The following is a 26,635-nucleotide window of genomic DNA, read 5'->3' as shown; positions in this document are numbered from 1 at the left end:
TGCAGCCGGCAGATGTGGACCTGAGCCCTGTGCACCGCCTGCGAGCCAACTGCGCCTCTGCCGGGGGTAGGTGCTGGTGATGCTCATTATTCGCAACAGTCCCTGTGAACTCCCTGGCTCACTGACACGTGTGTGTGAGCCCAGACATTTACAGCGCTCCCCTGGCGTTCACGACACGCTCAGAGCAGTGACACATCTGTCACCCCGCCCGAGCATGTTCCCAGCTGAGGTCGTGCACAGCAACGCCCTGCCTTCTGGAGTCACCTCTTGTGCTGTGAACAAGTGTCCTTTCCACGGTCTACTTACAGACACATTCTCTCCTTCTGTGCTCCTTGGTGGTGATGTCGCCGTTTAAACTAGGCCCCGAGGGCAGCGCGCACCAGCTCCCCAAATGCCAGAGGGCACCTCGCTCGGGCAGGGGTCACAGGGTTCATGGGTCAACCGTGCACAGGTAGACAGAAACCCTCGTGAGGACAAAGTGTGGGCAGGAGGCTCACAGGAAGCTGATGCCGCTTGTCCCTGGGAGCAGGACTACGGCAGCGGCCCCTTCAGTGGGCATGGTGACTTCGCAGAACACAGCTGCCCTGACCAGCAGGGACCAACTCTAACCGGCAGATGTCTACATTCTGTCCCGTCTGGTCACTGCCCTCCTCCCACCCCACCCCCCAGACCAGTGCGTCTCCATGCGCGACTCACCTCAACACTCCATCTCTAAATCTGAGCTGCGCTGGCTCTTCTGTGAACTCATGGTAAGACTTGCCTGGCTCCCTATGTCACAAGTAACATAAATTCTCCAACATATGCTCATTTATAATCATAAGTCATCATTTTATCTCAGAAAACATTCTTTTATAACAATTTTGATGGTTCTGCTGAGATGCCTAATAGAGTCACCGCCCGAAGCCAGGCCATCCTCACCAGTGGTGGTCCTGTACTTTTTCTAAATCCTCACCTGAGAGGTTCGTGGATCTCAGAGAGTGAGGGAGTGTGGGAGCCCGCCAGGCCGCAGGGGACCAAGGACAGAGCCCCCACTGTGAAAACGGTGGCGGGACTTGGTTTCTGGTCCCTGGAGCCGGCGGGTATCTTGACATCTTCCGGACCTTCTCCTTCTCAGCCTTGAAGGAAAGAACAAGGTCTTGGCATGTGCGTCATGTTCCAAAGAAGTGATAGTCATGAGGACACTGTTATCTGTGGGCCAATGTTCTCAGGATGTGAGAACATCTTGCCCTCTTGATAGCCTTCGGGAGTGTACAAACTTTTGTAAAACAGCATTGTTCTCAGGCCACTGCAGTTCTGCATATAAGCCAGCAGTTCCTTGAATAAAGTTGCCATTTGCCAGCTGAGCACTTGGACCTCTCCATTCTTTTAATTAAGTTAAGTCCATCGCCTCACCTCGCGACCACCCTTGCTGCCGCGGGCGGCGGCAAGGGAGGGGTGGAGGGAAGGAAACACCGATGTGAGAGACCCTGGTGGACCCCCCCCACGCGCCCCCCACCGGGGATCGAGCCCACGACCTTTTGTTGCACAGGGTGATGCTCCAGCCACGCGAGCCGCCTTATTCCTCAGCCCAGGCACGTCTTCTCTGGGCTCCGACAGGTGAACACAAGACAGTTTGCTGGCTGGTTTTCCACTTTTAATCTTGTTCTTACTATTCTTAGGAACTGGTTTTCCAATCTGATCATTTGATGATTCCTATACACAGATTAACGGTTTGTTTTAGAGACCTATTCTCTGCGGTGTGAGGGGAAAAACCCCCAGAAAATACGGTTTGTGAGTCTTTCCTGTCTGAGTGCAAATAAATGAAGAATTTGTACACACCGAGAGGCAAACAGATCCTTAATATGAACCACTGAATTTCATAATTCTGCATTTACTCATTAACCAATGGCTAAAATTTTAGAATCAAAGCTCTAAGCTCTCTATGTGACTGTGTGTCTAGCCCCAGGTCTATCAATCCGCGTGTTTTTCTACCTTCAAGTGCTGTCAATCAATTATATTATACAATCTCTTTCGGGGGCTCTGTTCTGTGCTTAAATAGATTACTCCTGAAATTCTCAAAAAAAAGAAGGAAATTAAACCTTGAATACTTTTGATGGGCTACATTTAAAAAGTATTCTCACAGGACCTAACACACATTTAAGAGTTCAAGTTCAGATAACACAGGTCCATCTCTGGCAAACAAACTCAATCATGTCGGCTTAAACAAAGAGCTCTGGCCTCCCGACTCACCAGCTGAAACACGGCACAAGCCCCGGCCTCACGCCGCTCCCCTACGTGAACTCACTAACGCGCACGGTCACTGGTCAAGGAACCGGTGCCACTCGGGCAGCATCAGCAGTCCCGAAAAATCCAAGTTTGTGTTCACCCAAAATGACTCGTTGTTCTGACAACTTTATTTCAACAGAACTATGTCTTGTAGTGTGTCGCTAAAAAAGTAATTTCCAAGATTTGGGGTAACTTAGAACCTTGGATATTAATGAATATTATTAGATACCTAGAGCATTTATAAGACTACCAAATGTTGATTACTAAGCAAAACTAAGTTTATATACCTTTGCTTCTTGTTTTTATATACTTCAGAGAGGATCTTTGGGTTTCTTTTTTTAAATCCCCACCTAAATGTGTGTACTGATTTTGGAGAGAGAGAGACATCAGTTGGTCGCCCCCATGTGCATCCCGACTGGGGACCGAACCCGCAACCTTTGGTGCATGGGCTGGTGCTCCAACCACCTGAGCCACTGGCCAGAGCTCCCTGAGCTTCTTAATGGACATATTCATTTTTGCCAGTTGGAGAAGTGGGACTCTAAAGGATACACGTGATTGTAGAAAGTTGTGTTCTGTGAACTTAATGAGTTTTGTTAGCCTTTTAAAATGCTGGTGTGTAAGTTTTCAATTACTTATGTTTTCTCTACGAAGTGAAAATAACTTTGGTTAAAAGATCTAACTAAGTAACCCATACAAATGAAACTCTGCCAGGAGCCAACAGTGCCAGGGGGCACAGCTCGGCAGGTCAAGTAATGGGACGGGGTCTGTCGACCCAGGGAAGAACGGTGAGGCCCCACAGGAAAAGACTGAATCCTCCAGGAGAGAAAGACGCATGAGAGACACGCCCGAGTGGACACAGAAGTCACGTGCGGCCCTGGCCGGGTAGCGCGGCTGGTCAGAGCGCTGTCCAGATTCACCGAGACTGCGGTTTTGAGCCCTGCTCGGGGCACACACAGGCACTGCCCAACGATGTCTAAGTGAGTGGAATCAGTGCTCCCCCTTTCTCTCGGTAAACTCAGTAACTTTTTAGAAAGTTACATATCATGGCCCTGACTGGCGTGGCTCAGTGGGTTGGCATCACCCCGCAAACCAAAAGGTCACCAGTTCGATGTACCGGGGGGGGGTGCACGGCGCACCGATGTTCTCTCACACATTAATGTTCCTCTCCTTCCCTTCCCCTCTCTCTAGAAATAAACAAATAAATATCTTTTTTAAAGTTTTATATTATTTACAAAGAGGAAATTTTGTTTAATAGTATGGCCAGACATTCTGAACAGCTACGAAATGTGCTTCGCCCCAAGCAAAGTCAGCTCAGGTCCGATGGGCGAGTGTCCCGGGGCACTGCTCGGTGCCTGTGCTCACCACGCGTGGGACACGCTTTCCATCTGCTCTGCCTGGACAGTACACGTGCGGGGGCTGCCGGAGAGCCTCCGTGCTGTGCGCTCGCCCTCAGCGGTCCCGACACCTTCCCCGTTCACGTCTGTGACTTCTGCTGTCGCTGTGAGATGAGCTGCCCAATGCTGTTCCCTGGACCCCCACGATCCTGTTCGCACCCCAAGAGCTGAAAGGTTCGGAGAGAGACTGGTTTCTGCCTCCCCCAAATCACATCCGAAAAGTAACAAAGGAAAACCTGAGGCATCTCTCTGAGATCCCACAGGGGCCTCTGGGAGAGCACCAGGACGTGTGCTTCCAACCTCATGCGGCCTGGCGCCGGAAATGACCAGGCCGACTCGCGACATCGCTCCCGATGAGCTGCCCAGAACAGCTGTGGCGGCAGAAGCTTCGCCGCCCTGAGGTCCCGCCTGCAGGGCAAACTGGTCCCTGCCTGTCCTTGGCTGGGCCGCAGCATGTGTCAGAGCCCTGAAGCTGCTCTGCCTGAGACGAGACATCAGTCTAGCCTTTACTCCTTTCGTCTGGGTCTTGTGTCTTCTAGGCCAGTACATGTCAATCGGGAACAAATATCACCTAGTGATGGGGCTTTACCTTTATTCATATATTTTTAAGCATAGTTAGTATACAATATTAGTTATATTAGTTTCAGGTATGCAATGTTGTGATTTATAACTTTTAAACCCTAAACTATGACCACCCACTCATTCTAGTGGTCCTCCATCACCACCCAAACTTATACAATACTACTGACTACATCCCCTTTACCTTTTTACCCACCCCGCAGGATGTCTCCCTGCTGGCAGCCATCCCTCTGGCCTCTATGAGTTGGTTTTTGTTCGTTTGTTTTGTTCTTAAGATTCCACATATAAGTGAAATACATCATTGTCTTTCTCTGACTTATTTCACTTAGCATAATATCCTCTAGGTCCATTCATGTTGTCTCAAATGGCAAGATTCCATCCTTTGTTACTGCTGCATAATATTCCATGGTATATCCGTACCACACACTCATCTACTGAGTCTCTTAATGGACACACTCAGAAACCGAGGCCACTCCCATATCTTGGCTGTTACTAACACACTGCAACGGACACCAGGGAGTGCACGTCTTTCCAACCTCAGGTCGTCGTCTCTCCAGGTAACGCCCAGAGCGAGGCAGACCCAGCTCTCTGAGCAATGGCCACACAGGCTGGTCCGACGAGTGTTCCCCCCGACACTGCACACTGGCTGTTTGACACCCGCCATTCGGACCAGGGCAAGGGTGTGGAGTTTCATCAACACACAGGTATCTAGGGCCCACTCCACACTGAGTTAGTCTCTTCTCCTAGTGTTCCTGAAAGGTATTGGAGTGTTCATATTGTACGTTTGGCACATTCATGGTATATTCTGTCTCAAGATCATTACGTCGTATCTCAGTATGTGAAGATTATGATGTCATTCTCTGTAAAAATTACGTTCCTCCACTTTATAAGTTAGTGAACATTCAATGTTTTCTTTGAAAATAGATTTAAATGACTGTTTGTAGATACTGTGTCTATAACATTTTTGGGATGACTTCTAACTGGCATTCTTCTTATCATGAACTCCTGTCCTACAGTTCTGAAGTCGATCATGCATGTTCACATGGGCACCACGCCTCTTATAACATATGCACAGATTTCCTTCTCTCCCCAAGGCTCTTCTGAGAGCTCGCCGGCAGGCCAGAAGGCTCTTTGTCTCAGCAGGAGGAGCCCCGGAGCCCCAAGGAGGGGGACCTCAGGAAGGATTTCTGGGACAGGCTTCTCAGGCCAGGGGATGGGGCAGGGTTCAGAACTTTGGTTGAAAAGCACACGAAGATGTTCAGTGAGGCAAGAATTAATGACACAGAAATGAAGGATGATGAGAGAGGATTGTAGTTCTTGTTTGCAATATTTTTTATATTGCTTTAATGTTCTGTTTTCTGGACGTATAAGAAAGTCCTTTATGTTTCTTCTTGGGGTATGTGTAAGTCATTACAATGTAGCAGACTCTGCTTTGTAAACTAAAGTCTGTATCATTTGTGAAGGACGCCTCACTCCCCCTGCACGACAGCCACACAACTCAGGACCTCCTGCTGAGTATTGTCAAGTTCACACTTGTGCAGTTATTCGTATGAGATGAACGCCAGTATGCTGCCTTTTTTTAGAACACAACTGGAAATAGTGGTTGTACAAGCAAAGCCTTCACTGGAATTGTGTGAGGATGGTGCTCACTCAATCAGACAGGACCAGACATGCTTCAGGAACCAGAGTTGACCTCACACTGCCAATGCGTGCGGAGTCCTTCTAGGAAAAGCGTCCCGGCCCAGGGTTCTCAGTTCCCTAAGGCGGTAAGGAGCCTGAGGGCATTCTGAGGGCCTCAGTGTATTTGGGGGACCTTAAGATGGAAGGAATGTGCTCAAATTAACATGGACCACAGGAAAAATCTGATGGCAAATTACTGGTTTGGTTTCCTAGTCTCGAGAGGCTTTGAAAAGAACAATTTGAGATTCCTTATGAAAATTTCCATCCAAGCGAATGTAAGAAAACTTATGTGCTAAAAGGGAGCAGAATGTCACCCCAAAAGATGCCCCTTTGGCATAAGAATGCCTTATACTGCTTACTTTTGACACAGTAAATACAGAAAACTCTGAAAACAGAGCCAAAGCCGCCCTTTCGTGAGAGACAGTTGCGGTGGCCTCCTGCTCTGAATCGGAAGAGGAGGACTCGGCCTCTAGAAACCCGCATCACTGGAAAGGCTGGGAACCAAGTCTGCCTCCAGAAACTCTCCACCCGCTCCGCCTCCTTCTGCGTCAGGCTGGAGGCAAACCTTCAAGGGGAGACTGGGCCATTTTGGGGAGACTCGGATTTCCCAAGTCTCTTTATGTAAACAGGAGGTGCACACACCATTAAACTTCTGTTTTCCCAGGTTCTTCTCTGTGTTACGGGGAGTCTCAGCAAAGAACGTGCAATGACAGATGGGAAATTCTTTCCCCTCCCCTACGGTGGTGTGGGGAGGTCAAGTTTTCCCTCTCTTTGGTTCCCTGCCTGGCCTAAGAGTTAAATCAACACAAGACAGATTAACAGGGGAAAACGGCTTCAGATGAGCAAAGTAGAGGCTAGGGTGCTGGGGTCTGTTCTGGAGGGGCCCGGAGGGGCCCCGGACACCAGGGCGCAGTTGCGGCACAGGTTTAAGTCTGTGCCTTCTGCACTGACAGCAGTTTCGGGGACAAGGCGCACACCCCCTTCCAGGCCCAGGTCCCGGTGGGTATGTCTTTACAAAGGGCCACTTCTCCTGGGCATGCAGCGCTTCCCCCACGACTGGTGTTCCTTCAAGTTAACCAGCCTGCAGTAATTCTTCTGGCGCAACCCATTTCGAGGTGACAAAGTGCAGTGGAAAATTAACAGTCCTGCCACTTGGCTTGATGATTAACCTATGTAAATCACCAGGCCAAATAGTAGCCCCATCTCATTTTAGGATCATAAATTTTGGAGATTTTTTTTAAATCAAAATGTGGGAAGGACACAGAAATGAACTGTGTTTCAATGTAAAAAAAAACTGTTATCGTCTATAGCGTGTCCTCACTGGTTCTCAGATTTCAGCTCAATTCTTTCTTTCGGCCTAACTTTTAAAATTGTGTACGACCGACAGATATGCAAATCACGCCGTGTCCTACTGGGAGCGACTCCACTGCCTGCCCTCTCGCCCCCAGTTCTGTCTCACATGCACCCCCTTTCCTCCGCCCCAGCTTCCCTCTTCCCAGTTCCTGCTGCTCTGACTCTCACTGTGAAGTGCTAACACCACCTGCCTAGCTCCTTGGTAACAGAATAAATTCTTTAACACATTTTATGTCTGTATGAGGGTCATAACTCGTGTTTAAAAGTCGTCTCTTAACAGATCCGTGGCTGTGAGGTGGAGCCCCCTCGTTAGAAAGGTCAAGTCGCTGCTGGTGTCTGCTTCCGGCCCGATCTCCAGTTACACGCGAGCTTCTGGGCCCCGGACCCAGCACTCTGCTTCCGCCTGTGGCCACTGGTCACTGGCCACTGCAGCAGTGGCCTCCTTCCCCAAAGACCCTCTGGGAGCAGACTGCGGTTCCCAGCCTGCCCTCTGCCCTCTGCCCTTCTGTTCTTGAAAGAGATGCTCTACTTTGAGAATTCTGAAAACTTGTTATAGCTGGCAACAATGAGAAAACACCCCGGGGGTGGGGCTGAACCCACACCCCCGAGGACAGTCACCCCAGGACAGTCACCCAGCAGGGAGGCCCTGCGAGTCCATCAGCAGGGAAATGGTGGGCGTCCCCTCAGCTCTACTGCCCTTTTCTACAACTGCCCTCCACACCCTCTCAGACCCTTCTCCTCCCGCCCTGAGCCCTTCTCCAAAAGCAGACAAAGCCACGCCAGTGAGGAAGGTGGGTCTTTTCAACACACAAAGAAGGAGAGTCAGACTCATCTGCATTTCAGAGGGGACTCCAGATACCCTTCCTTTATAACCAGAGAAAGGCAGCTTCCTGGGAGAGTTTCTCAGGTCAGTCTGCCAGGGCCACAGGGAGACAGACCTTCAGGGCTAGGGCGGGGTTCCAGCCAAAGACACAGGAGCACCTCTATTTCCTCTGGGGGGCTGGGGACAAGTGGGAAGTGGGGCCAGGGAGGGTGCGGAGCAGGAGGCAAGGAAGCCAGCGGAGGGCGCTCTGTTCTTCCCTCCCACTGCCAGGCTCCCAGAACGGGCCTTCCCCAGAGCGAGGTCCGGGAGGGAGGCCACAGCAGGAGGGTTGGAAGCAAGGGTAAGCTGGAGGAATCGGCAGTATCAAGAGGAACAGAGATGAGCGCATTCTTATACAAAAAGATGGACCTGCACAGTACCTTACTTATTTGGGGAAGAAACTGAAAATAGGTGATGAATGGGGATTATGTGATATAACAGGGGTGGGTCTCCTTTAGCTCTTTTATTTTGTTACTGCATGCAATATGAGTTTCCACTTTGGGCCGTACTCAGTGCCTGAAGAACAGATCTATTTCTTCAGTGTAACACTGCTGTTTCCTAAGTTGGATGGGTTTTCTTTCCTATTTTTACAGTGACCACAGGATGTCACAATGAAACACTTAGAATGCACGCGTTTTGTGCGCTGCTCGGCACTCCAGACCGGCACTGCCCGACGGGATGCCCCACGGAAGCGCAAGCGCACCACGCGCACAAGACAGGCTCTCTGCACAGCTGCGCTGAACAAGGACTAGAAGGAAACAGACAAAACTCATTTTAATGGTTTCCCTAACCCAATATATCCAAAATATCATCATTTCAAGATGTAATCGATATAAAAATCACTAGACACCCTGTACGCTTCTTACTGCTGTCTTGGAAACCCAGCATGCGTTTCACGGTCGCAGCACACCCCAAGTCAGACCAGACACGTCCACAAGCTGCCCCACCCCCGGGGGCCCCCTGTGCGAATGAAGGGTATTTTTTGATTTGTAAAAATGTCAGAGAAAGAAAGTTCTTAGTACTGAGGCAGTATATATAACATTTCAGCCCAGGGGTCAGTAAATATTTTCTGTAAATAACCAAATAGGAAAATATTTTTAGACTCTGGGGTCTCTGTTGCAACAATGTAATTCTCCTATTGTCTGTGTTCAAATAACACTGCTCACCCACTTAAAGGTATGTGACCTTGGTAGTTAATGTTGCTTAACGTCTGTGAGACCTCAGTTTCTCTGAACTGTAAAATAGGATGACGGTTCCTGCTTCATGCAGTTGTACTGAGAGTTAGATTAGAGTGAAAAGACTCGGCACAGTGCCTAGCTCGTAACTCAGTGTTCATCAGTGGCAGCTTTTGTGATGACAGTGGCCATCACCTGAGTCTGAAATAGTTAGGAATGTTCGCCAGAGAGCAACTGGCTCCGGAAGCCTGCTCCTCGTTACCCCGACTCTACAGTACAAACTTCTGTATCGAGGGACATGATGGTTCTGACCTTTTTTATTTTTCTAACCATTTAAAAGTAAGGGAAACAAGAAAACTAAGAAGGGAATAAAGGCGGGTTTTCCATTCTCAGAACAGCCCCCAAATAAACAAACTGTGTGCATGCGTGGCGGCTTTACCCTAATCTGTTTCTAGATGCTGAGAAAGGCAAACAATGCTCGCAAACGGATAACCTCCCCCAATCTCAACACAAACCCACCTCGCCCTGTGGGAGCAGCTGGCAAAGCAGCCGCCGGCTCCGCAGCAGAGAAAGCAGGGGTGTGTTCGGTGGCCCCGGGTGCACCACCGCTGAGTCCACAGCTGCCGGGCGCTGCCCAGCCCACGTCTGTTCCAAAGGCTGCGCACAGTGACTAGAGACCTGCTCGAGCTCCTGTGAGCGGACGGTAATAGCAGGAGGAGCCCAGTTACTAGCCACTTAATCCAATAGTCTTTACACACCAGTGCTTCTGAACCATTTCTTCCTCATGCCCTTCCTTACTGGACACTGGTTCACCCGCCGTGCGCCAGCGCCGGCACCACGACGTGACATGGCCACGACGTGACATGGCGTGTGCGGGGAGGACGGTGCCACAGATCTGCCCCCACCATCAGAGCAGAGAGCGCGATGGGCGATTTCGAACCCCCTCCGCCCTGTGACTCTGTCCCACTCACTGGTATTGTGGACTTCCCCACACAATAGCTACAGAAACAGACTGCTGAAAGACACGTAACCCTGGACGTCAAACAAATCCAGCAGAGCACAGTACTAGAGTGGGTCACGGCGGCGTAGTCACTGAGGACTCTCCCAGGAGGCAAGAGTGGCCGCAGATTCCCGAGTAGGGAAATGCATTTCTGAAAGTCAATAATTTGGCCAGACATCGAATATCCATTATATAAGTTTTGTGCTGAGTACTGGGGACAAAGCAGCGGAGACAGATACAGCTCCTGCTACCTTGTACGTTAAAACTGTGACCCGCTGTTAGCTTGGAGTTTCGTGCCGGACTGTCGCTGCGTTTTTCAAGCTGCACCGTGTACTGCACGGGACAATGCTCCTCAATTCTCTTTCCTGGGGGAAAGGGAGCAGGACTGGAAGAGCACCGACTCCAAGAGCAGCAGTGGCGAGTCCACGCCTGTGACTCACACTGACAGCTGCAGTCGCGCCCTCGTGACCACGCAGAGAGACACACCCGGAGACTCCCACGGCTCAATTAGGGTTCCTGTCACTACACTCACATCCCAGACCGCAAATGAACACTTTGAGGTGCCAGACGCAGCAAACGGTAGGCTGCAAACACGGAAGATGTCAACGGAACTGGTTGTGATAAGCCACATCACAGCAAGGGGAGCAAGACACTGACCCCACACACACCACCCTGGCGCGTGCATGCGGCCGGCAGTCAGGCCCCGTGGAGAGAGAACACCTTTTCCCTCCACCTTCACCACCTCACAGGACTTCAGCTGGGCGGCCGAACCCTGAAACAGAGAGATTACCAGAAAGAACTGGTACGTGAGTAACCTACCCGTATGGCAGAACGGACACCTGCTCTGAGGGTCCTGCGAGTCCCCTGCTCCCACTTGGGAGCCCCAGGCCCTGTCCCATCCCTTAAGCAGGATGGCACAGGAATCTCAACCGCATGGCCCGTCCCTGGGTCTCATATTCTTTCAGGGCCCCTTTATGTGTGTGTAAATTTGTTTTTCTCCTGTTAATCTTTCTTAAGCAATTGTATTATTGGAACCTAGAAAGGTAGACCAAAAAATTTTCCTCCCCAACAACAGTGTAAAGGGAGCAATGTTAATTTTAAGTCAAAATAATATTTTCAAGACTATGAACACTTTTGAGAACAATTATACAATTAAGAAACGTGAAAACTGCCAAGAAGGTGGGAATAAGGAATTACATGATGTAAATTGTTGAAAGTTGTTAGATGTCAACTACTAATAGGAGACATTTATGTACTATCATCTAGCTACTGAACTACGTGCTGCATGCTTTCCTTTTAACTGCCTCGCTGCGCCTCTGACACCCCCCACTGTGCACGGGGCGGGGTGGGGGTGGGGGTGGGGAGCACCAGGCTGTCCCGATGGCGAGACCCCGTGCAGGCGCTCCCTGAGGCCTCGAGGCCTCAGACCCTGGTCACAGGCTGCACAGTGCGAACTTGGGGCGAAAATGTGGATGACCTGCACAGTGCTTTCACATTTATATGTCAAACAGATTAGCGAATACTAATAATCTTTTAAATTTATATACTGCCTTATAGCAACAGAAGACATAGATATCACCTCATTCAAACAAATAACTAGATTAAATTCAAATTCTGTTTGACCAGCTGGAATGACAGAATGCATTGGGCACCAATGCACAGCCGTGCATTCAAATCCTAGAGACAAACAGCAGAAGTGGTTACTGAGTGTCTATCACGGTTGTTATTTCAACAATGAAAAAAACATTAAGTTCACTATAAAATTAATACAAAATTATAATTAGGATTAGAACTCAGATGAGTCTAACTGCAAAGCCTTTTTTCATACTGTGCTGCAGAGCTTAATAACAGAAAATGAGAAAAAAAAGACATCTTGCACTTTCTCGATAGCAAGATCAACATAAACCAATATAGGCACGCGCCACTTAAGGATGGGGACACCTTCTGACAAGTGTGTCGTTAGGTGACTTGCTCTCTGTGAGGACATCAGAGAGGCACTTGCACAGACCCAGATGGTATGGCCCACGACACACACAGCCTAGAGCGCCCAGGCTATGGCCCCGCCCGGCACATCACTGTGCTGAACGCTGCGGGTGACTGTAACGCAGCGGTACCTGTGTGTCTGAACATCCCTCACACCCGGAAGGTGCAGTGCAACTAGGCTATGAGAACACAGGGCACCCACCCTGGATGGAGCCTGAAGGACCAGAAGGGGCGCTGGGCGAGTGAGTGAGTGGCAAGCGGACGTGGAGGCTGGGATGCTAGGGTGCACCCCCGCAGACCCTGCCACACTGCGCACTGAGACTACACTGAGGCTGTAACCAGCGAGAGAGAAAGGGGCGCGATCAGAGGCGGGCGTGCAGGAGCGGGCCCTGCAACGGTGCTGCAGCAGCCGAAGAGCTGTTAGGTGGGACGGCCTGGGGTGTTGGCGCGAAGTAAGAAAAGAGTAAAGAGGTGTCAAAACTGAAAGGTTCAACTGGAGTTTAAACCGAATGTGAGAGATTTCGCAGAGGGATCGTAAAGAGGGCAGGAGACAGGAGAGCAGTTTTGTTCCCTGCCTCTACTTCCCACTAGAGCAGCCGGGCTTTTCCCCGTGTGGCGTGGGCATTCCATCTCAGATTCTGCTCCTTGGAAGGGGCAGAATTTTACATTTATGCTGTAAAAGTCTTAAAACTACTGGATTAGATACACTGAAAAATTTCTTTCAAGTCAAATTCTATATCCTGTGGTTCTGATTAATGTTCAGAACATAAAATTATGTCTTCATTTTACTTACTAAAGCCAAACAAAAACAGACCAAACGTACCGTTTTTTTCTGCGAAGGCAACTGCAGCTTCTTTAGTACTAAAGGTCAGAACCATGTTGGACAAGGGGTCCGCCCTGTAAGAAACAATTAGTTTCCACGATTTAACCTTAAGTTTTGGCTGAAAACACAATCAATACTTAAAATAAAGTAAAATGTTTAGAAAATAAACAGTTGCTATAATATCAAATAAGTACACTACTGATGAAGGATTTTATTTCAGATAAACTCTTTAAAACTGTTAACTGTGTGGATATGAGATTGCTAACCATTCCTCTAAATGTGGCCTGTATGTCCCAAAAGGGACAAAAAGCTGTGCCACCCCCAACCCCCCAAGTCCCTGCCTCTGGCTCACTGATTTTAGGCTGGTCACTACAAAACAAAAGACTCAGAAAGAGGCTCTGGATGGGCCTCTTCCTTTCCCACCCCCAGAGTCTGGGAGCAAGTCTGCTCCAGGGAGGAAACCGGGGACTTCTGTATCAGCCCAGTTCCCCCGGGTGCGGCGGCCAGGAGGGCCCCGAATGGCCTGGTGGCTGGATCTCCCCACACCCCCCCCCCCCCAGGTTACCTGGCAGAGATTTGCCTGCCATGCTTGTTTCACTGTCCTCAGTCACCTGTAAACTGTCCATTTTCCTGAAGTCTAAGGTCCTGGCCCCTCTTCTCCCATTTGTCCAACACAGAATACATCCCCACCACTTCCGCCCATTACTTAACTGTCTGCTAGAACAAAACTCGTCATATTGACACTGCTGTCAATGAGATACGCACAAGGAATAGAGAATTGACAGAGTCAAATCGTTTTTTCAAAACGAGTCAAAGTGTTACTACTTACACACATCCGCACATAGCACGGAGCGCGCTCACGTGTCAATGTCACGCTAGCACAACGTCAGTCATTTCAATCCCACTCGTGGTGCCCAGAAAACAACCGACGCTACTTTGGTTTGTTCTGCTGGGCCACACTTACACAACTGAATACGCACACCCTATGTGACTACAGGCTATGTCTTAGGACAGTGACACCTACACGGAAAGTGTTGTCCTAAAGCACACTGCACACGAAGGAGTTCCAGAATCAGCATGTGTAAGAGGAGAGCCTACATGGAGAGGGGCGAGGAGGGCCCTCAGATGAAAGCACGGCACTCACGTGGACGCCCAGCCCATCAGAGGGTTCTCCCAGCGCTCCCGGGTGTCGAACTCCATCTTCCACTTCTTGGTGTTGTTCACTCCAGACTGCATGTTGTTGCGAGCGGGGACGAAGATCCTGACTTTGCGCGTTTTGATGTGCTCGTCGGGAACACCGGTAAGAGTAGTGATGTCCTACGGAAAGACGAGCAGACTCGTTTCCAGCAGCCCGCACGCGCCCTGACGCTGCCTTCTGCGTTCAGGCACCTCTGCTCACTTGTAAACCCAGCTTTGTTCAACGCTCTCTGGCTTATCTCACTACTCTGCTATTTTACAGTCAAAACTGCTGCTTTTATTTGCAAACTGTATATTGGGGTGGGGAGAGGTGTTAGGGTGCAGTGGAAAAGGCTCATAAAAATGTTTGGGTGATTTCTGAAGACTCTGCTGGTACAAGAGCCCGCAGTCAACAGACTCTTATTTCATGAGCAGGTACAACTAACCGGTCAGCACAGAAAAAATGCAAAGGATATTAAAAAGGGGACCGAATTAAAAAAAAAACTACCAGAGGTTTCTGTGTCAAATTGATTACAACAAGGCGCTATGTTCAGAGGAAGGCCTCAACCTTTGTGCAAACAATTAAAATCAATTCACAATTTTAATTAGTATTTTAATGTATCTCCCTTTGGTGAAACCTGCTAAAAAGAAAATGATATATCAAATCTACTTGCAAAAAATAAGCCAAAAAAGTTGTATGATTTTGCAGAAACTTACTCGGCTCTCTCTTTTTTCATAATTCATTCCAGTATCAAATGCTTAACTGATGAATGCATACAATTTTGATGCCCCAGATTAGATTTACTGATCAAATTACAGTAGTAGAGAGGACACAAAAAAATAAAGCAATTTCGACTTTAAGTCACCACTTAGTAATGGTTAAACACTTTAGTCTATCAAAGATCACATCAGAGCTCACCACACCACTCTGTTTAAGAAGGATCATAATGAAGGTTTAAAATCAAGGGGCGCCTACTGCTCCAAATTTTAAATACCTGGTTAAGACTTCGGTCAGTGTGTTGCAGAAGTTAAACCCTGCACAAAGACACATGGAAACCACAGCTAAATCACAGCCCGCACGGAGAACCTCTGTAACTAAGGGCGGAGACACCACACAGGCGGGCCCCACATCAAAACTCGAGAGGAGTGCCCTGGCTGCAGAATCCCCCGGAGAAGGAGTGAGGGGCCGAGAGTGGAACCCCGCCGAGGGCTGGCTGTGGAGACTGGCAGGGCCTGTGTCTGAGTGAGACGGGGCTGCTGGAGAGCTGGGTGGTAGAGGTTTTAAAGGACCCAAGCACAGGCTCAATGGCTCACTTTGGGCTCCAAGGACACACAGGCAGGAACTAAACTGACAAGCTGAAGGCCAGGGCTAGAGGAGAAGAAAGGGTTGGGACAGACCCTTCCAGGACTAAAGTGCCTGCAGGCCCCACGGTTCCCTTTTAGTCCTTCCTACACCAAGATTGCCAGAGACCCCACCCAACAAGTGAGACAACCTGGAAGAAATGGGTCAATTCCTAGAAACATACAATCTTTTAAAGCTGAATCAGGATCAAACAGAAAGTCCAGACAAACCAATTATTGCTAATAAAATTGAAACGGTTATCAGAAACTTCCGATAAACAAAAGCCCTGGACCGGAGAGATGACTTCACGGGTGAATTTTACCAGCATTCAAACAGTAATTACTACTACCCTCAAGAAATGCCAAAGAAGCCAGGACGGGGAGGCTCCGAAACCCAGTTTCCGAGCCCAGCCCCCTCCCGTCCAAACCAGGCAAGGACACTACACAGAAAGAAACTCACAGGACGATGTCTGTGATGAACATGGTCACAAAAACATTCAGCAACATATTTGCTAACCCAGTTCAGCAACACATTGTTAAAAAGATCATACGCCAGTACCAAGCGGGATTTATTCCTGGGATACGAGGTTGATACAACATCTACAAAGCAATTAATGTGATAAACCACATAAACAAAGTTAAGTATAAAAGTCATATGATCGTATCAACAGATGCAAAAAAAAGCATTTGACACAGTCGAACATCCATTTTTGATGAAGAACACTCATTGAAGAGGGAACAGAAGGAATACACCTCAACATAACGAAGGCCACATGTGACAAACCCACAGATGACGATGTGGGGTGGGACTCAAAGAGCTGGGAAATTTTAGTTTTAGGTAACAGTCAATAAGCTTTTTAATCAATGCATGTAAAAAGCAATTGTTCCAGGAACAGGAGGTGTGACCCAGGAGGACTCCAGGAGACCCCAAGCAGTTCCACCTTCGTGCCTGGGAGGGACTGCAGGCCCTCAGGACGGAATCTGAGCCATTGTGCTCCCAGGACACAGATAACGCCCACGGCCAGGACACAGATAAAGGACCCAGACCAACAGATGACACACGCGGCAGCTTTTGATCTGACTGACCTTTCCCTGAATTCCAAACCCCTTGCCTACACTTTGTTCTCTTCAAAAAAAGGCCGGTTTGAAATGGAATGTAAGAGGGTCTGCTAGGGCACAAACCCGCCGTCTTCTTAGGTCACTGGCATCTGAGAAAAGTGCCCATGGAGGTTCACTCCCTGTCTCTGCTTCTTGGGTCTGGTAGCAACAGGCAGCATGAATACCAGCTTTTTCAGTAACATCATCCTTAACAGTGAAAAGTTGAGAGCTTTTCCTTTATAATCATTAGGAAAACAAGGGTATCCGCTTTCACCTCTTATTCAACATAGGAAGTCCTAACCACAGCAATCAGACAAGGAAAAGAAATAAAGTCGTTTAGATTGGAAAGGATGAAGTAAAACTGCCATAATTTGCAAATGACATGTTACTCTACACAGAGAACCCTAACAATCCACCAAAAAACCATTAGAATAGATAAAGTAGCAGGATACAAATTGATACTCAGAAATTGGTTACATTTTATACTCCTACAACAAGCTTTAAAAAAAGAGAAGTTAAGAAAACCATCAAAACAACTGCATCCATAAAATACAATAAAAATACCTAGGGATAAATGTAACCAAGGGGGTAAAAGACCTATACTCGAAAAACTAAGACACTCAAGAAAACAACTGAAGAGGACGCAAATGAACGGAAGCATATCCTGTGCTCATGGACCAGAAGAGTTCTCATGGTTAAGATGTCTATGTACTACCCAATGCAAATGCAGATTTAATATGACCCCTATAAAAATGCCAATGGCACTTTTCACAGAACTAGAACAAATCACCCTAAAATTCATGTGGAACCACAAAAGACCCCAAACGGCCAGAGCAATCTTGAGAAAGACTGAAATTGGAGGTGTCATGCTGCCTGGTACCAAGCTCCACCACACGGCCATCGTCACAGACACAGCACTGGCACAGACACGGGCACACGGGCCAAGGCACAGAACAGCGAGCCCGGAAATACGCCCACACCCACACGGTCACTAATGATGACAAAGGAAACAGGAGTATACAACGGGGTAAGGACAGTCCTTTCAGTACATGGTGTTAGGAAAACTGGACAGATAAATGCAAACAAATTAAAATGGATCACTTTCTTACCCACATTCAAGAATAAACTGAAAATGGATTAAAGACACTTATGTAAGACACAAAACCATAAACCTCTTTAGAAAATATAGGAAGTAAACTTTTTGACATCACTCGTAGTATTGTTTTTTAAAATATATCTTCTCCAGTGAAGTAAAAAACAAAAAAATAAATAAATGAGACTACAGGAAACCAAAAAGTTTTTGTACAGTAAAACAATGAAAAAAATCCTACTAAACAGAAAAAGATATTCACCAACGATACAACCTATGAACACTTAATATCCACAATGCATAAGGAACTCATACAACTCAACACACACAGGAAACCAATCCAATGGAAATGTGCACAGGACCCAGAAAGACAGCTTGTAGATGGAAAACAGACATGTGAAAAGATACTGAACATCGCTGGTTATCACGCACACGCGAAGTACAACCACAATGAGACACCACCTCACACCAACACAGCGTCCACATACTGACAAGCACTGGAAGGAACACCCGTGCTCTGTCCGTGGAAATGCAGGTCGGTGCAGCCGGTACGGAGGCACCTCAAAAAACTAAAAAACACCTGGCTGGTGTAGCTCAGTGGATTGAGCACGGGCCTGTGAACCACACGATCGCGGTTCGATTCCCAGTCAGGGCACATGCCTGGGTTGCAGGCCGGTTCCCAGTAGGGGACTCACGAAAGGCAACCATACATTGATATTCCTCTCCCTCTCTCCTTCCCTTCCTCTCTAAAAATAAATGAATAAAATCTTAAAAAAAAAAAACTAAACTAAAAAACAGAACTCCCAGAGACCCAGTCATCCCACTTCTGGGCATTTATCTGAAGAAACCCAAACACCAACTAGAAAAGACGTCTGCAGCCCTGCGCTCCCTGCAGCATTATTTACAGCGGCCACAATCTGGAAGAAACCTTGGTGCTCATAAATGGACAAATGGGTAAGGAGGAAGTCACACACACACACACAGTGAATACTACAGGAATATAAAAAAGAATGAGCCCTGGCTGGTGTAGCTCAGTGGATTGAGCCCGGGCCTGTGAAGCAGGTCACCAGTTCGATTCCCAGTCAGGGCACATGCTTGGGTTGCATGCCAGGTCCCCAGTAGGGGATACATGAGAGGCAACCACACACTTGATGTTTCTCTCCCACTTTCTCCTTCCCTTCCCCTCTCTCTAAAAATAAATAAATAAATTATATATAAAAAGAATGAAATCAGGCCATTGGTAACAACACAGACAGGCCTAAAGGGTATTTTCCAAAGTAAACTAAGTCAGATGTAAAAAGAAAAACACTGCATGGTTTTGAAACTGGAAACGCCGGTGTGTGCGCTTGCCTGTCACCACCAGAACCAGTGAGTAGAGAGAGGACTGAAACCTTCCTAGGTGCTTTATTCAGACACCAGCGATCTGAGAAGATGGTGGGTACCCTCCATGTGAACCCCTCCCCAGATGTCAAGTGTCTTAACACCTCGTCCCCAGCTGACCTGTTTCTAGGGAGAGAAAGGGCAGGGCGGGGGTTTGGGAAAAGTTCCATCAGGTAAGAGTCGAGGTCCTAGTGTTTATCTGTGGATCAGCCTGTCTGCGTCTGTGTCAGAGACGTCGCTCCCAGGACACAGCGGCTCAGACACCTCCAGGGCTGGGAGGCTGCACATCAGACCTCCTGGGGTCACAGGTCGCACGTCCCAGTTCCTGGAACGGCAGCTCTCCACGAGCACTAGTCACTTACATGCCTACCGACTGGGGCTGAACTCTTAGTTCCCCTATCAATTTCACTTATATGTAGAATAAAAATTTAAAAAAAAAACAGTAAAGATTAAACAAAACCACCAAAACAGAAACGAACGCATAAATACAGAGAACAAGTTGATGGTAGCCAGATGGGAGGGAGGTTAGGGAAATAAGGTGAAAGTGGTGAAGGAAATGAGAAGTACAAATTGGTAGCTGCAAAAATAGTCATGGGGATTTAAAGTGCAGCGTAAGGAATATAGTCAATATTACTGTAATAGCTATGACTAGACTTTTGGGGGTGATTACTTTGTAAGGTAAATAAGTGTATAATCATTATGTTGTACACCTAAAACTATAAATTGTATGTCAACTATAACTGGAAATTTTTTAAATTATTTTTTAAAACCTGGTATACGCGTAAAGAGAATATTGATTTATAAAATTATTATAATAATGTCTAATTCACTTTTTAAATTATTTTTTAATCCTCATCTGAAGACATGCTTAGAGGGGAGAGAAGGGGAGAGAGGGAGAGAGAAAAACACCCACCAGCTGCCTCACACGAGAGCCCCCACAGGCCAGAACCAAAACCCAGGCATGTGGCCTAATGGGGAATCAAAGCGTTTACACGATGATGCTCCAACCAACTGAACCACCCTGGCCAGGGGTAATTCATGGGGGTTTTAAACAATCAAGATGCTGCACGACAGGAGTGAAATGAATGAATGAATGAGTGAATGAGTGAGTTGACGGTTAAAAAGAACAAAACCAGCATGAAAATGATCACATCAAACCTGTGAACACCAGAGACCCCAGTTCCTTTCGTGAGTTTGCACTTCACGGTCACACAGCCTCTAATCTGGAGGCTGGTGCTCATTTGTGTGGATCCCCGATTCATGCCACGGACCAAAGTGAGTGTAAACACTCAGCACCAAAACACACACTGAGGACACAGGTAAGTGTATTTCTGACTCAACTGCTCTTTCCGCCTGCAGATCAAAAACACAAGCTTTGAGGTGGTCTTAGCCGACAATCAGTCCTCCGCACCAGTAATTAGGTGTGGTCACTCTGCCATCCCCGACTGTTTGGGAGGAGCCGGCGCAATGATCCGAATAACTATTTACACAGGTACGGACTGGTGGTATTTGCCTATACTTTTTAAAAAATGTCTTTTTATATACGATAAACTTAAAAAAGAGTGAGTGTAATTGGTACACACTTTTAAAAATACGACTGTAAGTTTTAATTGGTGATTTTTAATTGTCAAGTTCAACTTCGAAAAGAGTAATTTCCAGTATTACTGCATTTAATGACTCTCTAAAACACATCACTCTACTACTCAAGAACTTGACAGGGCCTCAGCTCCCGGAGTCCTCCACACTCACCTCTCCTCTCGACACCCTGCAGCATTCGTCATGGGTCACGTTAACACACTGCTCAGCACTGTGCATTTTTACACTGACGTGTGTACGCTCCCTCTGCTCCAGTGCCAGTGGGGTACACAGAGGCAATGCGTGGGCCACAGGATCACAGGGTGCGGAACCGTGTCCAAGGTCCCAGCAGCCCCCACCCCAAATGAGCGGAATCTGTGATGACCTGGACGCTCTCTAAATTAAGACTTGTAGGGAGGGGAAATGCTCTGCACACTAGCTACCTCAGGAACGTAAGAACATGGGACACAGACTTTCTTTATAAACTTCAGTAAGTAAGACATATATGCCAAAGTAATTTAAAAATTTTTTAAAAATGGAAATCATATTTCCTGATTTGTACTACCTATTAAAGTGCAATGGGATAGAATGATTTTTTTAGGATGGAAAACCTCTTTAAAGAAAGCTACCAAATGCTGCTCTTGTTATTTTGAACTTTTAACTGCTGGCTTCCAAAAATTGCGGCATTTATTTGTTGAAACCTCCCCCCAAGTTAAAGCTGGCCTCCTGCGTTTGGAAGCCCATGCTCTTCTGACCTGACTCCCTGCGGGTCAGCACTCGGGTCAGCACGCAGCGGCCGCACAGCCGAGGGCTGTGGGAAGGCTGGCACCTCCCGGCGTCTGCCGCGGAGGGCAGAGCTCCGAAAGGCCTAGCCCCTGGGCACACTCTCAGTCCAGACCAACCGATTTCTCACACTTCTTTCTCACACTTCTGGCATGCACTGCAACACTCTATTGTTCTCACTTCCTCCCCACATCCTCAGCCCGGGACAGAAGAACCTGTCCTACAGGCGACATTTCAATGGGCCCCAGGACCCACTGAAACAAAGTAATACTTGAAAAGAACTACAAAGTTCTCACTGACCTACCTGTGACTCAGCTTCTGCAAAACAAACAAACAAACCTGTAAATGATTTAAACCTTACTGAATAACAGTCTCTCTGGATTTCCACTTCTGTGTCATTCTAGGGACCATCTGTCACTTTTTAAAAACCTACTTATAAAAGATACAAATGCTCTGAAGATGTCAATATTGCATTTCTACAGATCTCATTTTACTGGTAAAACAGAAAATTTATAAATATTAATAAATTTCCTAGGATTACAATAAGTTAAATTTGATAAGGTATAAGAAATCATGTTAGCACCTCAAGACTCACTGGCTAATAATTATCTATAAATTCTAATAAAGCAAGTTATTTTACATATACACAGATGTACTGAATTTTAAAACTTTGAATTTTTAAGTGTTTGGGTCAAATATGAAATTCCTAATGTTAAATAATGTCACTCTCTTAATAGAACAGAAACACGATGTCATGTAAACACGCCATTTTAAAGTGGCAATGAATCGGATCACTCCAAGATCAAAGGGCATTCACTCAGAACTCGCTACTGAGAAGACACACACCCTGCTCTCCCGAGCCCCCCCACCGCCCCCGGGGCCCAAGGTGAAGGCTCATCTGTCTTGTCACACGTGGGCCTCGGGGGAAGAGAAATTTGAAAACCTCTAAGGAAGATATGCCAGTGTATACAAACAGTCTTTATTCTTTCAAATACCAAATTTCGTTACGAAATACTAGTTTTCTGCATGAAAACTGTATGATTCGGTTATCGACCATTCCCATTTATCTTGTGTGAGTTCAACTCTTTCTTTAAACAAAGGAAGCAGAGAACAAGCAATGGGAAGTTGGTGTCAAATGCAGACAAACCTCCCAGCAAGCTTCTCTCAGCCACCCAGGATTTGGAGCCTTGCTGGCCGCTCCCTTTTCAATACCAGAATTTCACACATTTCAATGACTATTATGACTTCAAAGAACCAAATTTTCATCACTGTCCGTCTCCGCCCGCTGGCTTGTACAGAGGAGCTCTTCTGCAGGCACTCCACACAGAGGCCACCCCACTTCTGTGGCCACGAACCAAGTTCAGAAGTTTGGTCTGCGACAGTCGTGTCCCCGGTAAATCAGGGTAACACTGAAGGGGTGCAGATGCTTGGCAGGACCCTCCTTTCTGGCATGATTTCACTTAAAGAAAAACTCAATAATTAGCTTCTGCCTTTATTAAACCACAAAAATACCACTGGCCTTCGTAATTCCTTCCAGTTGCCCCACCCACTTAACCTCAATAGTTCACACTTGTCATAAAGAGAAATAAATGAAGAAGGTTTTTGCCACTTTGGACGAATTTTTGATAGGTCTCCCCGCACACTCAAAAGAGCCAAAATTGTTGTTACCAGGCATTTTTAGTAATAAGTTCACTAAACTGCTTGTTATTAGAGATCAGTCGAATTATGCGCCTGAAAGCTGTCCAATTTTATTAACCAGCACCACCCCAATAAATTCAGTAAAAAGGGATTTAAAAAAAGGGAGGTTTCAATAAAGGGTACATTGGAACACCACGAGTGCTGCTTATAGAAACTCGTTCTACTGGAGGCTATCGGTTATCAATTCCGTGTTTAACTTTATTTTAGAGCTGAACTTATTTAAATGTGATGACTGCACTCATATTCTACTCCAACCACGAAAGGTGCTGAAGCGAACAGTCTCAGATCTGCGACACAGACTCTAAGGACCCTACAGACGCCTAACACAAGAAGCCCATTAAACGGTCTCATAAACAATGAGACATTTTGTAAAATAAATTTTGCAATTTGAAAAATACAAAAAGTGGACAGCATACTGTATGTATTTACTTAACACACAAGAACTTTAAACACTTCTAAAAAGCTAGTGGCCACAGTGACTCAGATGCAATCGAAGCTGTAAAAGCGAAGGAGCGCCTGGAGAACCCACTTCTGGTATCACAGCAGCACATTGACACGAGAGCCTCCCCAGGCAAGTGTTGGAATGTGACTTCCGCGCTCTTTTGCATACTGGGCAAAGCTATCGTGCAACCAAAAGTTACGTTTTAAATGGAGTGTCCTCAAGATAGAGAGAGATCATGCAAACGATACTGCTAATCACATTAGGAGTGAATAACTAAGAAACCAGACCGAGCCTCAATCTCAGACCACTCACCATTCCCAGCTGGTCCTGTGCAGGACAGAGTGCGGAAGAGCCGAACGCAAGGGCTGAGGCAAAACCAACTTACAGTCCCAACTCACAGCTTTGGGCAAGCACAGACTCCTCCAAATTTACCATCTATAAAACCAATTAAATAAGGTGTAACGGACTAAATAATGTATGTAAAATGCTAATCTTGCACAATAAAAAGAATGTGTCTCATTAATTCAACCCACTTTGCAGGACCTACCAATGTAGTAGACACTGGACACAATGCTCAGCAGTATAGACATGATCTCTATTCTCATGAAAATTACCACGGAACTTTATGAAAAGGACTAAATAAATAATAAAAAGTTGGTGTCAGGTGCAGAAAATCTCTTGAAAAATATGAGTTAGTAAAGTATAAAAAAGAATTTTGCAATTTGAGTAAGTTGCTTCAAGTCTGGAGGAGAGAAAAATCTAGCTTTTCTTTTTAAATAAGGGCGGATATTCCATTTCTGATATATGTCACAAACACTGAGTACCATATCTGATAAATATATTTGTTTTAATAAGTATACAACCACATGCTGAAAACCCCACAGCACTGGTAAGTGTGAAGGAACAGGTAAAAGTTACCTTCGTTCGGTCCAGTTCGAGGTGCAGGACACTGCTTGCCACGCTGCAGGCATTGCTCCTGAATCTGAGAGCTCTGTAATCGCTGTGCCCGCCGGAGGGGGTGTGGGGGTAACTAAATGACCATGCTCTGACATACAGCACTGACTGAGGGCGAGGAATTAGGGTGCAGACAAATCTGGGGGAACTCAAGCCCCATCGTTTGCTACCTGTGCGGTACTGAAAAGGGTCAGTGCCCTTTTGAAAACGTCCGACAAGACCTACGTGATGGCACCATTTGGAAGGACTGAACCGGGATATGAAGGAAAGTGTGATAAACACCACACACTTGGTTTTAAAGGTGAAAAAGTATCAGAAGATACCTGACCAAAGAGGGAGACAGTCAATTCTTTCAAGTTACCTGCTGTCTTTAAAAGACTGTTAAAACATTATAACAACATTAAAGAGAGATTTAAAAAATATATCTATACGCTTAACACGTTAGCAGCTGTTTTCTCATCCCCATTATCTACCACTGATTACCCGTGTGTGTATCCGTTTTATGTCATTGCAGCAAAGTCACTCTGCACTGATTCTCTCCAAGTAGCGCACCCTGACTTCTGCACGGACTTGCCCAAGTCTTCATATTCTGTGTTTTAATGGCCTCGATAATAATCTATGAAGTTGATGTGACGGAATTTTAGCCCATTCCTTGTTACTGAAACACCAGATTATTTTGTTATCATTCCTTTTTAAATACAGGGTATACTGCAATGGAATCTCAGTAACCTAGTTCCTTTAAGGTCAGCCACTGAGGATGAAACTAACTGCGTCAAAGGTTGTGAGCACCCCATGGCCCCTGACACGTTATCAAACCGCTTTCGAAATGGGGGTAGAACTGGATGCTGCTGCCCACAGTGGAGGCCGGATCCCCATCCCCTCTAACGGCACAGAGAGACACAGGCACATGCTAATTGGCCTGACTTTATTGAGTGTGTGTTCTTCCACACTGCAAGGAAGTTGGTTTTTGACTTGTAAAGTCACATAGAAAGTTAACAAATTTCCTCAAAACTGACCCAAATATCGTGGTTACTTTCTAAGAGCTGCTACCAGATGAAACAGGCATGAAAAGGTAGTACCTCAAATCTAATTAACCGCTGATAATACACAGTAACTCCAGAACGTCACACATGCACAGCCTCTTTGCAACAGTGGGGGAGCCGCAGGCAGGTGTTTCCAGATTCCTACTGCAGTTCTGGGGGTTCGGAACAAGCCACCCAAGATGTACCTCCGAAGTATGCAGATTACTTTGAACTAAAGGCAATTTTAGCTTCAGGCTCAGGAGAAACTTCTCTCCTCCATTAAACTTCCTGGAACTTAATTAGCGGCCTTGTCCGTAAGATTATCCGAGATAACTTTTGGCCTATGTATCAGGCGGGGCAAACCTCTGTTTACTAAATGTCTGCTCTTCTTATCACCCTGCAATGACCTTTTGAAGTCCCCAAAGCACCTGACCTCACCCTAGCTCAGGACATTGGACATAGCTCCATCCCTCTTTCTATTTCTGAACCTCTCAGGTATGTGGGGGGTCTCTGATTTCTCATGTATGGGGGCTTCCCATGTGCATGACCTTAAATCTGATTTTCTCTTGTCCTTGGCCTACTGGTTTGATTGTCTGGCCATCCGAGAGAATCAAAGATGGGAAAGGGGAATACCTAGGACAGATATCTGCACATCCGTGTCCACAGCAACACCATGTACAACAGCCAACAGGTAGACACGACACACGCCTATCGATAAATGGATGAAAAAACCTGGCATGCACATACAACAGAATATTACATAACCTTAAAAAGGAATTCAATTCTGACACATACAATATGGATGAACCTTGAAAACATCACACTGAAGGAATAAGATAGTCACAAGAAGACACACGGAGGATGATTCTGCTCGTGTGAGGCACCTACAGTTGGACATTCTGAGGCAGAGGCATCATAACGATGAGCAGGTTTCCGGAGAAGAAGGTAATGGGGAGAGTTAC

At 46.8% G+C, this 26,635-nt stretch overlaps 1 protein-coding gene across 2 annotated transcripts in view; it reads right to left on the bottom strand.

Moving 5' to 3' along the window:
• Positions 1–26,635, bottom strand: part of NDUFS4 (NADH:ubiquinone oxidoreductase subunit S4) — a 70,895-nt gene that overhangs the window by 5,572 nt on the left and 38,688 nt on the right. For both annotated transcript variants that reach the window (XM_037038500.1, XM_037038499.1), the window contains 2 exons: positions 14,259–14,431; positions 13,115–13,188 (listed from right to left, as the gene is read on the bottom strand). In XM_037038500.1, coding sequence (XP_036894395.1) covers positions 13,115–13,188; positions 14,259–14,431 — 247 coding nt within the window. The remainder of the gene's footprint in view (positions 1–13,114; positions 13,189–14,258; positions 14,432–26,635) is intronic.

The sequence above is a fragment of the Sturnira hondurensis genome, unplaced genomic scaffold (genome assembly GCF_014824575.4).
Source record: "Sturnira hondurensis isolate 20B ecotype Veracruz unplaced genomic scaffold, ASM1482457v3 Scaffold0024400, whole genome shotgun sequence".
Classification (NCBI taxonomy): Eukaryota; Metazoa; Chordata; class Mammalia; order Chiroptera; family Phyllostomidae; genus Sturnira; species Sturnira hondurensis.
The sequence above is the reverse complement of the archived record's forward strand: the minus strand, read 5'-3'. Positions and strand labels throughout refer to the sequence as shown.